Below are 15,744 nucleotides of genomic sequence, written 5' to 3'. Positions count from 1 at the left end.
GTCAGATGCATGCATTATCCTAGAATATTTATGCTAATGTAAAACAACCATGCATGTAAATCAAAATGCCTGCAAAATATTAATTAGACCAAAAGTTAAAAATTCAGTATAAATTACCAGCACAAAATTAACCAGAAGGATCTTGTATAGATCCCTATCATGACAGCCTCGAGTGCTAGCTAAGAGAGCATGTGCTACAAAGTGACACTTGATTAATTATCACTTGCACAAATTCTTGTTGATTAAACCACACTTTTATACACAGTAGGGTACTACTCCCCCATTCTTAAAATATAAACATTCCCTAAATAACATAAAAATGTTATTCATTTTTTAAAAATTAACCACTTGTATGGCTAGAATAGAATATGTTCCCTTTATTTTAGTTTTTTACTTCAAAAAGCATATAAATTCTTAGGGTCTCTTACATTCGAAGGATTTTTAAAGAAAAATAAACTGGAATAATTCTAGAGTCCCAAATTGCCATTACATACATGGAAACGAAGGAGAACTAGGGGACGATTGTTTGGCCTTTTATTATAAAAAAACCAAACGACATATTTGCAAATAAAAAAATTATACATAAAACTTTTATATACATATTCTTAGTTATATAAAAGCCAAGAATAACAAATAAACTACAGCGAAAAATCCTAAAGTAACTTAAAACTCAAAATTTAATGTAAAAAATTAAGTTTAGCTTATAAATATAAATAGAAGTAAAAAGATGAGTACGTTAATATACTAATATAATGCTAGTAGCACTAGTTATCCTCTAATTAAAAGTGTGCTCTTAGTACGTGAGATACCCTACCACTGTTCTTTAGGCTTGGATGCATCGGAGTTAGAGCCAGCAGGGGGTGTCTAGCAGCTATAGTGTGGCGTGGTGATCCATTTGGCAAGCATACAAAATTAGTTTTTGGGTGCAGGCTGGCTGGCTGGCTGGCTAGGGATCCGTATAAAAACGGTTGAAGTGTGGGGTGATGTGTCTGCCATAAAAGGTTAAAAAGAATGGAGAGCTGTGGGATTGATGCCTCCTGTTTAATTATGGGGGAACGTGGAGCTTGCAGGGGCGCTCACCATGCTGCCCTGACTGTAAGGCCAGTCACACTGGATATTTTCATGTCATAGTTATCAACACTGTAAACTAAATAACCGAGTTAGATGAGTTTTATAGGGATGAAATTTCTCTCATATCTCATATCTAATGAAACTCCCTTATTAAATGACTCTATCAAATCAGCAATTTTACTGATGTGACACCTTATTTAATATGTATTATATCCTTATAAAACATGTATTGAGACTGGCATAATAACAACACCTCACTTCTTGGCTTGGAATTAATAGTAGTTTATTTTCATATAAAAAAGCAATTATGTATTCCAAATATAAGTTTGTAGTAAGAAGCAGTGAAAAATTTAGTGCCCTAATAAAACATATAGGAAAAACATAGATAGATGGTGTATGTATGATTTGAGCATAGCTAAGTTGGTTAGGTTGTTAAGTCCCTCGGAAAAAACATATAGGAATAGAGTGTGCATGTGTCTGGACGTTTATAAGGATAGAGTGAATATGCGCGGTGAGTGTGGATGTGTCTATAAGCTTCTGGTTTGTAATGTGTTTCATGAAAGGAAAAAAAAGAGAGATTTATGCTATTGGGGTTATTACTTGCCTGCATGCCATATATCGAAGGGTACCATTATACTTGTGGATTCGAATGCGGCATTTCTTAGCTAAATACATGGATAATCTAGGCACTATGCCTACATGTACCAATAATATACTTAGTGATCAATCTAATAAAAAAGTTTATCATGTTTGACAACACTTGCTATCCTATAACAGTAGATTTACATGAGCTACAACTTCATTCACAATTCCCTAGTACACAGTAGTCATGCATATATATTTTCTCACACACTCTGATCGAGTTGCTTGGGCAATTGGCATGAGAAGGGCGAGCTTGGCTCTAGCTACTTTCTTCTGGCTGCAGGCTGAATGTTGCACATGGGATGGTGAGAAAGGTAAAAAGAGGGAGAGATAGGAAATTGGGATCAGACATGTCCAGGAGGAGCCCACACAGTGCCACCTTGCTTCCTACTTGTGCTCCCTTCTGTTCCTTTTTTTTTTTTACCACTGGCTTTTTATCTTGTCATGGTGGTAAGTCACATGTCCAATGAGTGGGAGGGCCAATTCATCTGCCAACCTGTGTGAGATCTGTGTGTAAATTCAAGCCCAGTCTAGAGACATTTGGAATGGTAAATGACAAATGATAAAAGTTTTAGGGTAAAAGTTTTGACATTGTATTTTTTCAAGTTGGTGTTTAGAGGTATGTAAAAGTTGCTATTTTTGGGCAAAAGTGAGAGGTGCTCTACATCCCTATGCACTTTTTGATGAAATTTGCTACTCTATACTGCCAAATACCAAATGTAAAATTATCATTTTCTTATCCTAGGGCCTGTTTAGATCCATTTGGAATAGCAAATGGCAAATGACAAAAGTTTTGGCATTGTATTTTTGCAACTTGGTGTTTAGAGGCATGCAAAACTTGCCATTTTTTAGGTAAAAGTGAGAGGTGGTCCGCATCCCTATGCGCTTTTTGACGAAATTTGCTACTCTAGACTGCCAAATGCCAAATGCAAAGTTATCATTTTTTACCTTAGTGTTTAGATCCATTTTGCCAAAAAGTGCTCCAAAATGGTAAAACTTTTGCTATTTTGATGGATCTAAACAGAGTCCTAGTGTTTAGATCTATTTTGCCAAAAAGTGCTTCAAAATGGCAAAAGTATCTAAACAGGGTCTTAGTGTACAATCCCTCTGGCAATAGCATCTGCATGTGTAGAGTAAAAATGTATTATAGAACAAACACACACCCACAGCTCTCTTCTAACTAATTAAAAAAAGTTGGACAAACCAATGCTAAAGGCACTGAACATATACTAAAAAACAAACGGTATTCCAGGCCCAAGCAAAATTACCCTTTTCTTACCTTGGGTGGGTAATAATCTGCAGCAGGGCCATACACTGAGAGTTTGTGCATGGAAAGGCAGACTCTCATTCAGAGAGGTAGCTGCAGAAGATTCTTTTGGTGAGCGAGAGAGAAGAGAGAACCAACTTCAACGTACTATTAGTGAACAGGGTAATAAGGTGAGAGAGAGAGAGAAAAAGAATTGGAAAAATTTGGCTTGCACATTGTAAGAATTCACTGGCCCGGTAGCATGTGCGGTGACTCCACGGATCACGAGGCGCTGTTACTTGAGGACTGGACACCGGGCACAACTAAGAGAAAAAAATATCAAGAAACTTCGCTAAGTCAACACCCAGTGTTACACAGGTTTTTCACTAGGTTTGATTTTATCTGAAGGTGTAGCTTAAAGCTAGCCTCCTTGGCAACGACTGGTTTATTGAAATTTCTACGCTGCAGACATCAAATAGGGTTTTCATAGCCATCTAAAAGTTAAATCTATAAAATAAACAAAACAATAAAAAAACCTCTAACCAACTCCAAATTTAAAGTTGAAAATTCAAATTTTGACTTACATGCAAAAGCGAAAGACAAGGGTGCAAGCAATTCACTTGGTCTTTAAATGAAAACGATGATCACTGTACACATGTAAATTTACAAAAATGTAACCAATCTGTACAAGATTTGAGTTTTCTTTTGAAGCGTTACTCCTGTGTATATATTGCCGGCAATATTGTGTCTTTGTAAGGACATTTTCTCAAGTGTAGGCATCATGTCAGCAAATACTTGGTGATTAATTATTCTTATCATCAGGGAGAATCTAAATTACACTACAAACGACGTCAGGCACACATAAGAATAAACAAATACTAGAACACCAGTGTTGCATTTTTGTAGAATATTTTTATTAGATGCTACAAGCTGATCTCAAAGAAAATGAAATGGCATGCATAATTGCATATGCCTTGGTCAGACTGCTAGCTTCGTCTAGATAACATTAAACAGATAAGTAAATGAACATGATGAATAATTAAAGAAATGCATCGATTTCTTCTTCAATATTTCATAATCTTAGATATGGAACATGCATCATATTTCATATATATATTGGAGCACTGATCTTATCTTCAGTGCTATATGTCGGTTTTGCCATCCTTGTTTGTTACAACTTTACATACTAGCAGCTTTTATCGGTGTGCTAGTTAGGTACAGGAGAAGGGCACATCAGGAGACTAGGGAGAAAGAAAAACTAGGTTCTAATTTTGTGACAGCTATAGCAAGTATTTTATAAAAAAATGTTGCCTCCAATTAATTCTATTTTTCTACTGAGGGAAACCCTAAATGAATTAATGGTTGAGATTCTGAGATCGATCATGCAATTCTCACTTCTATAGCAACCGGAGTTGGCTAGTTAATTAATTAGATGCTTTGTGGCTTCGTTGACACACTAACATACTTATATAACCAATCAAGTACATAAAAAATTTAAAGCTTCCTAGTCCTCATAGAAATGCCTATATTTAAGATATTTAGCTTTCGGTGGTCTTCACGTTAAATGTTTTCAATTAACATAGGGACCGCTTAATTAGAATCATCGCCTCATCGGCGTACTTACCCTTGCGTGCATGTTTATAGTCGTACACTAAGTAATCCATTTTTAACGAAAGGGCAAGAGTTTACCCACTCGATTGAGCTAATCTTGTTTTTATTAATGCCAACAATGTCTGAAAATGACACCCATTGATTGCGTTGTTAGTAGCATTGTCCACTAAAATAAGATATATATAAAAAGACATGTCCCTTGAGAACGTACCATCCGCTTAATTTCCGTGAATAGTGGTTCAACATATACAAAACTCTATCATGTTTACACAGGATATGATCAATCAACTAAATACATTTTTATTAGGTTATATAGGGGCCGGGTATGTCATCAACTAACATATTAAAGTAAACGTCAGATAACATTTGGTACACTAAGTGAGGTATATATTTTTTTTTGAACTTCACTAACTAAATTTTGGTAGGTTTATGCAAATTTAATTTAACAATTAGCTAGCTAGAACACAAGCGTGCATGTCGGTGCCAAAAAAAAAAGGTGCAGATGAGGAGGTATCATCTATCCTAGGGTGACAAATCGGTAAAGAGAAAAAGGGCATCCTTCCTAGTGTAAGAAAAGGTGATGTTAAAATGATTGGGTCGCAGCTCAAATGATAAGAACAAAGAGAAGCGTTTGGAAGCGGCACAAGTATGCAAAACTAAATTATTAATGGCTTAATATGCGGCCTGACAGCGACATCATGATGTGCTAGTTTCTTTTGATCTGTTGCGTCTCTATTGTTTTTTTAATCTCTCTTATCTCTTTTTATTATATTAGTGCGACTGCATAGAAGAGAGGATTAAAAAACCTGTAAAGTTGCGGCGATTCCAGGGACCTTTTCCAGAGCAGCAAGGCTGAAACAAATAAAAAGAGAGGTAAATAACTAAAAAAAGGGGGTTCCCTCCAACGTCGGGATGAGCTCTGCGTGTCGTGTTCTGTGGTGTCAGTGTCACACAAAGCTGCTAGGCTAACTTAGTTATATGCATGCATGGCTGCTGCGTGCACCAAGAATTTACCAAAAGAAGCCTCACCAACGTGTATTTTAATTTACCCTTTAAAGGCCCCGTCGCAGGGATACCTGGGAGGTTTTTTTAATTATCAGAAATGCTAAACAAGGACTCTAATTAATTGCCTTCTATACAAACAAAATTGATTAAAGAAACTGGTTGCAATAGTTACGTAAAACATATAATATGTGGCAATGTGATAAAAAAATAGAGTAAACTTATTGCAAACATTATGCATACATTTACAAATTAATAACTCCATATTAAAGTAAACGAAACTGTTGATTTTTCTTTAGGTGTTTGGGTGCAACTTTGACCACTATTCTGCTATTAGAACATAATTTATTATAATAACACATAAGTATTTATAAAGGCAAAATCGACCCATGATTTTTAGGTTTTTAATCTAAATATTTTGAAATTATTGGGGGTTAAAGTTTAAAAAGTTTGACCGAATAAGTCATATATATAAATAAGTAGGAAGTAATTAGCAAAACAAAGCACCTGATGGATTACCTGAACAATTCCTTATAGGGGCGCGACCATTTGTTTAAGAAATTAAATAATGTGAGCTGTGTCAACCAATGAAGGGTTTAAGCAAGCTTTGTCTGGCATGACTAATCAACGAGTTAAACAGCGAGATGCATCCAAATGGCCCCTTGCTATATATGTGAAAATGGTCCAGCCGGCGGCTCCCACTGTGCACGCCGGTGAGCCGCGGCGATCGATGATGGTCCAAACGGAACCCATACATTATCATGGTCCCGTACGTGTTGCTGGAGACGATCTGAAATTAGACATCTTTTTCCTTTGTCCTCTTCAAGGTTGGATGGAAGTAACTAATTAAGCAGATCCATCGATCCTTAAAGATAAACCACATATCTAGTTAGCTTGCGTTGTCCATCTGGACCACCAGGTCATCAGGTCTGGTTTGGTTAGCCACAAAACCTTGCGTACATCCGATCGGGTCACATGCCAAGACGTGAGCCTGAAGCTGGTTGAATCATTAGTACTTGTCCCTGAAGAAACAGCATCGATCTAATCGGCAGATCAGAGGCTGGACGCCTGGATTCCTTCCCTGTCTTTTAACAAAGCCAAATTAAAACCAGTAGATTAACCGACTTCGTGGAGTTAATGACAGATTAGCACTGACCTTATTGGAGGAAAAGGAACCTTCTTTCTTCAGAGAAAAGCTTGAACTGGCTTTTAGCCTGTGCAAGGGGTAGGACCATTTCTGTTACAGCAAAAATCCAATATTGTTGTGTCCAGGATGGAGCTGTCAATAGTTCAAGATGTTAATCTCTGCCAACCGTTTCCCCTTTCCATAATCCCTTGTGTGGTGTGCATCTGTACAAAGCTAGCTAAATGTGCACTTCCATTAACCTTTTAGCAGCACCTACCCAACAAGTGAAGTTAGGACCAACTGTTGACAACAATACTTCAACGACCACAATGAAAGAGAGCCGGCCAATTTGGTTGTCCCTGTGAGCACTTGTACGCCATAATATAAGCTCCCTGATGCCGTCAGATAATAGATGCCAGTACTGTAAACAGGAAAAAACAGTGGATGTAACTGGAACTGGAAGATAGCAATCTTGAATTAAAAAAAATGTGGATAATACGTCAGAGATTTCAAATACGATTGATATCACTTGATTATTGAGGAAACTGAAGTGCTGCACCTCGGCCAGGATTAAAGTAAAAAATAGATAAAAGTCACAAGTATATCTAAAAGGGACTAAAATCATATATTCCAATTTACATATCGGCTTTCCAGTGTCCCAAGGTGTTTTTATCTTGGCAACTCAGCCATACTCAAATAAGTGCCTACCCCATGTGATAATCACAACTGCTAGTTTCCTTCTCATTAGGTTAAAGTGCCAACATTTCGCTTGTACATCATGGTTCCAGCAAAGATTCCCTACAGTTTCACAAAAGGTACCATCACCTAAAGCACATACTTGAGTGTTACTGTCATTACGGGGCAGTACAAAGTGACCAAACCACAAAAGAATGTATCAGTCAGAAGTCCATTTCACCTTAATGTGCTCAATTACATTTAGAATTTCCACCATTGCTCTGGTTGTCTTGTCTCATGATTAGGTGAGCGCACCAATGCTGTAGTGCACTAAGAAACTCTTTCTGATATCCGTTAGTGTTAGGTGCTGCAAAAACTTTACTGACAGCATGCAAAATCGTTCCTCCATGATCATAGCACACAGGGTATCCCCAGTAAATCATCTGCTTTCAGTAGGAAATAACAGAATGGTACAATAGGCAAATACTTCAAATTAATTTAAAGCTGATTACTTGGTAGATATCGAGGGATTGGATCATATTTACTTCATCAAATACCAAACTCATCACATCTGAGGGAATGAATTCTCTTCCATGTCCCCCACAGGAATGACATTGAAATCGAATCTACAAAAGTAAAATGGAAAAGGAAAAAAATAGTAAAGCTCCCATTTCTTTTGATTTCTAATAGAGGTTGGAAAAGGGTAAGATATGCAAAGTAGAAGTAGGGGAATTGCGAGTTGTTGGTAGTTATTCCCATGCCAGAGGAGTCCAGCCAAGAATGAAAGCTATACACAAATACTCACTAGGCAACATGGAGAGACATGGCTCCCATGTTATCCCGTGCAACCCCTGTTCCCCACTTGTGCCCTCCCGTTGCACATGGCCTCATAACCAACTCTTCCTCCCCTCCTCTCCCATAGTTAACATTGCCATGGGACCCCATTCCTATACAGAACAATTATCACCACCTTCCTTTTCCCAACTCCTCTGTACCCTAGACTTCTGCATTGAAACAGTACTCTGTTCTAAGCAATATGTAGCAATATCTCTAAAATATATAAAAAGCAATTCGTGAGGGAATCCGGTTGCAAGCTTTTATGAATTATTGCATGCACTAACTAGCCTTGTTGTAAAAAGGAAAATCAAGCTCAGGATAAAGAAATTTCAATAATTTAATATACTGAGCTAAAATGCCTAACAGTGTGAGGTTAGTGGATCGTAATGAGCATCCTGTACCACGTATACGAATACAGCCCAGTTAGTCACAGCTACTGTAGAAGATAAATATTCGAAATCAGTGGAGTCCCAGTTCTTTCGAAAAGGATGTGTTTTATCATTTTACTTTCATGTCCATCACTCCAGCGATGCTACCTTTCATTGTCAGCCCAAGCTTGGAGGTGTGTCATTATATCATCTACTAAGATATGACAAAAGTATTCGAGCTAGCGGGCCAGATGGTTAATTAGATAACCATGGGGAGGCTTTTGAGCCCACAAAGAATTTCACACTACAGTAGGAACTGCGATAAAGAATCCCAATATATCGAAACATTACTGTTGATGGATAGGAACATATGAGCATAAAAATTCCTGTAACTTTCCAGCCATACAAGTGGGTTGGCCTTTGAGAGGTCATTTTCACAGACCATACTTACAATTGCCACAACTTTGCTGGAGATAATGTAAACTAGAATATAGATAAGGTGTTTCCAGCTTACATATTAACCGTTAGAGGAAATCTTTTGATTATCACGGCATAGCCCAAAATAGGAAGATTCTCACCAAGTTGGGCCTCCTCAATTGATATGCCAGAGTTCTGATAAGAGTCAAGCAGCTACTCAAACAGCAAATTCCAGTATAAGATTCTTCACCTGAAACAAACATTTGGACGGAAACTGATGTACTCCCACCGTTTCATATTGTAACACTTTTTAGCTATGTTAGGTTCATCTATTGATCAAGGTATATTAGTTGTATTTATGTCTAAATTCATTAGCATTCATATAAATATAGGCAATGTTAGAAAAGCTTACATTATAAAATGGAGTTAGTAGTACAAACATTGTTAGAACAGATGAAGTCAAAGGATTGTCACAAGCAAATCACACACATCATCAGTTCTTATGTATAGACTTACCAACAAGGGACAGAGGAAAAACAAACATTTCGACAAATAATTACCTACATATTTCCTTATGTGTTTTTTTGGAAAACTCACACTTATTGGCGCACACATGAATACAGTTGTTATGTATTGAAATTTGAAACAAGTTGAAATAATATCATTATCGCCGCTAGTCTAGGTCCCGCAGACAAAGTATAAAACACTGAAAACACATGTTAGTTTATTTTCACACAGTAATCATACTTATCCTATTTTACAGATGTCAAATCGAACAAAATAGCTCACCTTTCGCTCATGGTCAAGAGCATGCCTCCTTCAAATATATTATCATTACTTCAGCAAACATAACTTGCAGTATGTGCTAAAGGCTACCTTAAAGAATAATGAAAGAACCTTACACGCCCTTGACAATTTGACTACTGACCTAATAATGTTGCATGATGATATAGCGCAAGCTGGATGTAATGCATGAAAGATTATTCAAAAACAAAATAAATGTTCACTTACATCAATGCCGTCAATCACTATCTTAGTCAGACTTGACAACATTTGGAAGGGTTTATGCAGAGACTATCATTATTTTAAAGCATTAAGAATAAATGCAAATCAGCAAAGATTCATCCCCAGTTCAGCCCTTCAGATAATATGACTTCTAACATGCAACCAAAATTCTATCAATCTTTTGGATTTTTTTTCAAATATTTTTCAAATCCGCTAAATGCCTTAGCTGTGACTAACTGGCTATAGCCCGCTATAGCTGCTCTTAGACATTGGAGTGTCCAACCGCTAACCGGCTTAGCCTGCTATTTAGAACCTTGACCATGACAGGTAATTGCTACTTCTGTAAGTCACTTAGAGCTGACCGTATTTTCTTTCTTTCCCATAAAATCATCTGACTTTATTTCTCTTTCTATTTGATCCAAACTGTTTTCTTGAGTTCACCTTAGAGGCTACTAAAACAAAAATGTCTTGAACAGCAATTGTAAGTGCAAGGCACTACTATATATCTGTGAAGTCAACCAACGATAAGAAAAAAGGACAACTCAAACTCAAGTGATTATTTATTGGAAAGGCAGGCATTAGAATACTTACTGAAAGTATGGTGCTGGGATATCATTCATCAGACGGGCAAGAGAAAGAATCCATAAAAGAGTCCATAAAAGAGAACCGATTGACTTAGTGAGCCGCTGCACTAAGGGGCCAAGAATCCATACAGACCTGAAAAGAGAAATGATTGTATTGTACTAACCAAAGTATAATTCAATATTCAAATATAACTATTCCTTTCATTTAATTTCGCAGAATCCTTTTCTAAAACTCCTTCTGCAACTCTAAGTACACTTCTGCAATTCTGCCGAGCCATCAACCAGGACAATATGCTAGGGTTACATCATTACATGAACTGAAATAAATATATCGACTGAATATGTTGGGTAGTAAAAAGTTTCAGGCCTAGCAACGAGAGTGATCAGTGGGAGGAGAAAGGATGGTAAGTGCAGGGGCGCATCAGGGAGTACCCACACTTCACCATTACATGGCCCGCCGCGGCATCCTCCCCCTCCCAACCGAACCGAGCCGCGCAGAAGGAGGCGGCGCCGGCGAGGAGGGCCGGCCCATCCCCACGGTGCAGAGGGGACCGCGCCAGGAGCCGAGTTAGGAGGAGGGGGAGGAGGAGGAAGACCTAGCCGCATTGCCGAGCGGGGAGGTACGCACGGCGGGTTGTTCGGGCCGGCCACCGCGCGGCACCGGCGCCCGCGCCCGGCCGGCGTCGTGGCGGCTCGAGTGGGCCGCTCGTCGCCTCGGACACGGGCCGAGCAGAGAGACGAAGCTGCGTCGTGCTCCGGCCCGATCAGATCAGGCACCATCGGCATTGATGGGCCTGCTCCGGCGGCGCAGTGTGGCCCGGCCCGTTGCGATGGGCCGCGGTTCGGCACGGGAGCCTGTGGGCCGTGGGCGCGCGTGGCGCTCGGAATTTAGTAGCGGGCTGCACGGCAATTCGGGGTAGGCACACACAAGCCAGGTTGAATGGAAATGGGTTAAATGGATTGTTTTAATTTGAATTGTGTTTGGTTGGGTGTAAATGGAGTGTAACTTCAAATGGTCTGGATTAGATTGGGTTATAGAGACAAATGGATTAGTATGGACTGGATTTGATTAGGTGATTTTAGGTTCTAAATGGATTTAACCCGTGGAGGTAAATAGATCCTTTAATTGGATAGCTAATGAATAAGATAATATACATACGTGGGGCCCACATGTAGAAATCGACCAAAATTTGCACAAAGTTGCTTTTATACATAACAAATCATTCTACCAAATTTCAGTCAAATTTGATAAACTTTTATAGTGTGAACGCGAGTTTTAAGATTTTAAGTTCGAGTTTATACATATCAAATAGTGCATCAATTCTACAAGAGTGGATTGAATCCATTTTAACCAAATGAGTTGGTGCGGGTTGGACTAAAATTAAAGTTGGATTGATTTGGATTGGATTCTAATAAAGAATAATTGGTGTGGGTTGATTTGATAGACTAATTAGCAAAAAAATAAATTGGAGTGGATTTGGATTGGATTACAGTCTACTAGCAGGGGAGGCTTCGCCGGCGCACATGGCCGTCCAGCTCGCGCGCGGCAATCCGGCGGCCGGCCCCTGGATCCCGCGCCGCATGCGTGCTGCCACCGGCATTATGGCATCCACGGTTCACAGTCTCCCCATCCGATCAAAAACCATGAAAAAATGATAAAATTGGAACAAAATTTCTAAAAGCTTAAAGTTCACTTTGAATTATTTTAACTCATATATGGAAAATCACCTTATTTTGGTATAAACGATGCAAGATGGTGGGCTTACACACACGATTTTTTTAAAAAAATACAACATTTAACTTGTCTTTAAAAACTGAGAATAATTTGGATCCTGGAAACCATTCTGATTCTGTTGATTTTGTAAACGTGACGGCATTCGAGATCCAACCGACATCCCCGCGGCCGCTCTCATCGTCGTCACCGACGCATGCACCCACAGACTTCACCGCCGCTGCCTTCTCCCCCGGTTACGGCGACCCCCGCTCCGCCCATCTGTCCGCTACCTTTTCCACCGCCACACTCGCCGACAGGTGGGTCCACGTCGTGGACCTGCGCGACCATGGCCCACGCGTCAGTGACCGGGGATGCGCACGGCAGCGCAGGCGTGGGCCGCGCCTTATATTGAGCGCGGAAGAGACAGCCATCTCCCTCTTTCGTTTTGCCATCTTTGGGATTTTTAGTACCACCTCGCGTTCCGAACCCAATCCCACCGCGCATTAAGGCCCGGGCGCCCGCTCCGCCAGATCCCATCCCCCTCCCCGGGCCGGCCATGACGGTGTCGCCGCCGTCGCCGGAGGAGCCGTTCCGCGTGTTCGTCGGCTACGACCCGCGGGAGGACGAGGCATACGAGGTGTGCCGCCGCAGCCTGCTCCGCCACGCGTCGGTGCCCGTCGACGTGCGGCCCATCCGGCAGCCGGAGCTCCGCGCGGCGGGGCTGTACTGGCGGGAGCGCGGCCCCACCGAGAGCACCGAGTTCTCCTTCACCCGCTTCCTCACCCCCTACCTCGCCGGCTACCGCGGCTGGGCGCTCTTCGTCGACTGCGACTTCCTCTACCTCGCCGACATCGCCGGCCTCCTCGCATGCCTCCCCGCCTCCGCCGACCGCCTCGCCGTCGCCTGCGTCAAGCACGAGTACGCGCCCGCCGAGCCCACCAAGATGGACGGCGCCATCCAGACCGTGTACCCGCGCAAGAACTGGTCCTCCATGGTGCTCTACAACTGCGGCCACCCCAAGAACGTCGCCGCGCTCACCCCGGACGCCGTCAGCACCCAGACCGGCGCCTTCCTCCACCGCTTCGCCTGGCTCGACGACGACGAGATCGGCGAGATCCCCTTCGCCTGGAACTTCCTCGTCGGCCACAACAAGGTCGACCCGGCCGACCCGTCCACGCAGCCCAAGGCCATCCACTACACCTCCGGCGGTCCATGGTTCGAGAGGTACAGGAACTGCGACTTCGCCGAGCTCTGGATCAAGGAGGCCGAGGAGCTCAAGGCCGACAAGGAGAAGGAGAAGCAGCAGCAGCAGCAGCTCATCAATGCCAACGGCGGCGAGGAGGAGAAGAAGAAAGAGGGGAATTGAATTGATTTGCATTGCATTTGCAATTTTGCATTGAATTGGTTCTTTTCCTTGGTCAAATCGAGCACTTTCCATTCAGAAATTCACTCACGGATGCAGTAGCAGTAGCAAATCATGTTACTAATCTGTCGGTTTCTTGGTTTGGTTTGGGTGGTAGGCTATGAGTGGATAGCTCTAGTATACTTGCTTATTCGTAGTTCGTAGTACGCTTTTTGTGTAGCTGCAAATCATCAAATCAATCGATCTATGAGTCCTCAATGTTCAGAAATTTTAGTTCTTTTGCCCTTTGATCAATTGACCCTGTACCTGTTTCTGCTGTTCCTGAATTCTGATCATAGAAATGTGAATCTCTTCTGATGCTGGGAATGGCATTCTCTTCTTTTTGCAGTGATGATTTGGTCCCCATTTCATCGGTTTGCAGGTAGCATTATGTTGGTGTCTGCATTCCACCTATTCAGGAGATTGGATTTTTCACGGAAAACCTGTTATGATTTTGGTTAATCTTGCGTAGAATGGCCCATTTGTTTAGTTGGTGAACATAGGGATGTTCCCGTACACTCGACACAGATAATCCGAAGAGATCGCTTCGTTTTCGACTATATTACTACTATCTGTTAATTAAACTAAGCTCAGTGACATAATCACAGATGCATGTTCGTTGGAGATTTTGGACAAGACCAGCTCAAAATCTGTCCTGTCATCCGTACACATTGTACTCCTAGTCACGTGTACACTATACAACTGCGGCATACTATACCTGTGATCACCTCATTCTGGTCGCTTGAAATTTCTCTTCTGATAAGAAAATCCAAAGTTGATGCAAGCTGCAGCTGCTGCCTGCTAGTAGTATATTGCAATGCAATCCATTGATCATTCTCATCATTTCACTGCGCTTAAGATTGTGCCTTTGCTCTGTGATGAGTGTGCGTCTCTCCTCGTTAAACAAGTATACTGTCCAAGGATGCAAGCAAAGCATCATGTTGGATTATTGCTGGACAATGTGCCTCGTCGGTGGTCAATACTCTTATCTTTTTTTCACCATGTTGCGACTCGAAGCAAAGTATCTGGTCCTCTCTGAACTGAAGCTTTGCAGCCAGCAGCAATTCGTGTCAGTGGTCAGCATCTGCGTCGTACCGAAACGTGGCTTCATGTGCAAATGTCTTTGGCTGTATCTTGATACCTTTATTAATTCGTTGCAGAAATGCCGTCTGGATCACCCCAAAAACACAACACAGAGACAGAATGAACCTACATCGATCCTTGCCTGAGAATGGTTGCAATCTGGCTGAAAAAATGTGATTCCAAACCACGTAGAGCAGATTTCCGTTCGGCTGAGGCCTGAGGAACATGACTTCAAAGAGAGCGGCGGCGGCGGCGGCGAATCGTCTTCTCCGCGGCCGGTGGAATGGAAGCAGCCGTCTACCACCGCCTCCGTAACGAGTCGCACGTGTAGCCGACCACCCTTCCGGCCCAATTAGTATCGGCCGCACGTAATACGCATTACCGATCGGGCCCAACTAGTGTGGGCCATCTAATCATCTTTACAGAATTTTTTTAATTTTTAAGTTTATTTAATAAATAATTTACAAAAATATATTTTCATTTCTAAAATTTACTAAATAAATATATTTTGTAAATTATTTAGTAAATAAATATATTTTTGTAAATTATTTATTAAATAAACTTAAAAATTAAAAAAAAATCCATCTTTACACGGCTATATAAATTTAATTTGCAGGCCCAAGCTTGCCCATCTCACCGAAAGTTCGTCTGATCTCTGCGTTTCCAATGGCCTACCCCACACATCTTGCCTCTAGTGTTACGACTAAATTTAATTTCCTTCAAAATAAGTCTGACAAATTCGGTATGTAACGTTTGAAACCAAACTGAAGAAACTCCGTATAAATTTGGCTAGCTCTGATGACAAGTGATTGCATATGTGGATCGGTTTGTGATTCTACACTGAATTTACTTTATTTTGGTTGTGCTTCGGAACGTGCAGTAGAAATTTGGCTAGCTCTGATGACAAGTGATTGCATATGTGGATCGGTTTGTGATTCTATACTGAATTTCCTTTATTTTG

At 41.0% G+C, this 15,744-nt stretch overlaps 1 protein-coding gene and 2 long non-coding RNA genes across 5 annotated transcripts; 1 reads left to right on the top strand and 2 right to left on the bottom strand.

The window, feature by feature from the left end:
* Window positions 1-1,685: 1,685 nt before the first annotated feature.
* Window positions 1,686-7,994, bottom strand: LOC107305102. Of its 2 annotated transcripts, none has more exons than XR_001551188.2 (7): window positions 7,615-7,994; window positions 7,407-7,496; window positions 6,729-7,119; window positions 6,092-6,657; window positions 5,377-5,422; window positions 2,993-3,073; window positions 1,686-2,209 (listed from the first exon to the last, which is right to left on the bottom strand). It is a non-coding gene; the product is annotated as an uncharacterized LOC107305102 (long non-coding RNA). The 2 variants fall into 2 exon arrangements; XR_001551189.2 differs by having other exon boundaries at window positions 6,092-6,653.
* A 901-nt stretch (window positions 7,995-8,895) lies between these two features.
* On the bottom strand, window positions 8,896-11,197 carry LOC107305101. Of its 2 annotated transcripts, none has more exons than XR_001551187.2 (3): window positions 11,021-11,197; window positions 10,592-10,717; window positions 8,896-9,245 (listed from the first exon to the last, which is right to left on the bottom strand). It is a non-coding gene; the product is annotated as an uncharacterized LOC107305101 (long non-coding RNA). The 2 variants fall into 2 exon arrangements; XR_001551186.2 differs by having other exon boundaries at window positions 11,017-11,196.
* A 1,551-nt stretch (window positions 11,198-12,748) lies between these two features.
* Window positions 12,749-14,064, top strand: LOC102702597 (protein CDI-like). The gene has a single exon (XM_006661894.2). It carries the CDS (start codon window positions 12,855-12,857, stop codon window positions 13,662-13,664), a length of 810 nt encoding a protein of 269 aa, XP_006661957.1. The 5' UTR covers window positions 12,749-12,854; the 3' UTR covers window positions 13,665-14,064.
* The last annotated feature ends 1,680 nt before the right edge of the window (window positions 14,065-15,744 follow it).

Source organism: Oryza brachyantha, chromosome 10 (genome assembly GCF_000231095.2).
Source record: "Oryza brachyantha chromosome 10, ObraRS2, whole genome shotgun sequence".
NCBI classification, from domain to species: Eukaryota; Viridiplantae; Streptophyta; class Magnoliopsida; order Poales; family Poaceae; genus Oryza; species Oryza brachyantha.
The sequence above is the reverse complement of the archived record's forward strand: the minus strand, read 5'-3'. Positions and strand labels throughout refer to the sequence as shown.

Coding starts and splice junctions, on each gene's coding strand:
- LOC102702597 (XM_006661894.2), top strand. CDS start 12,855: ATGACGGTGTCGCCGCCGTCGCCGGAGGAGCCGTTCCGCGTGTTCGTC.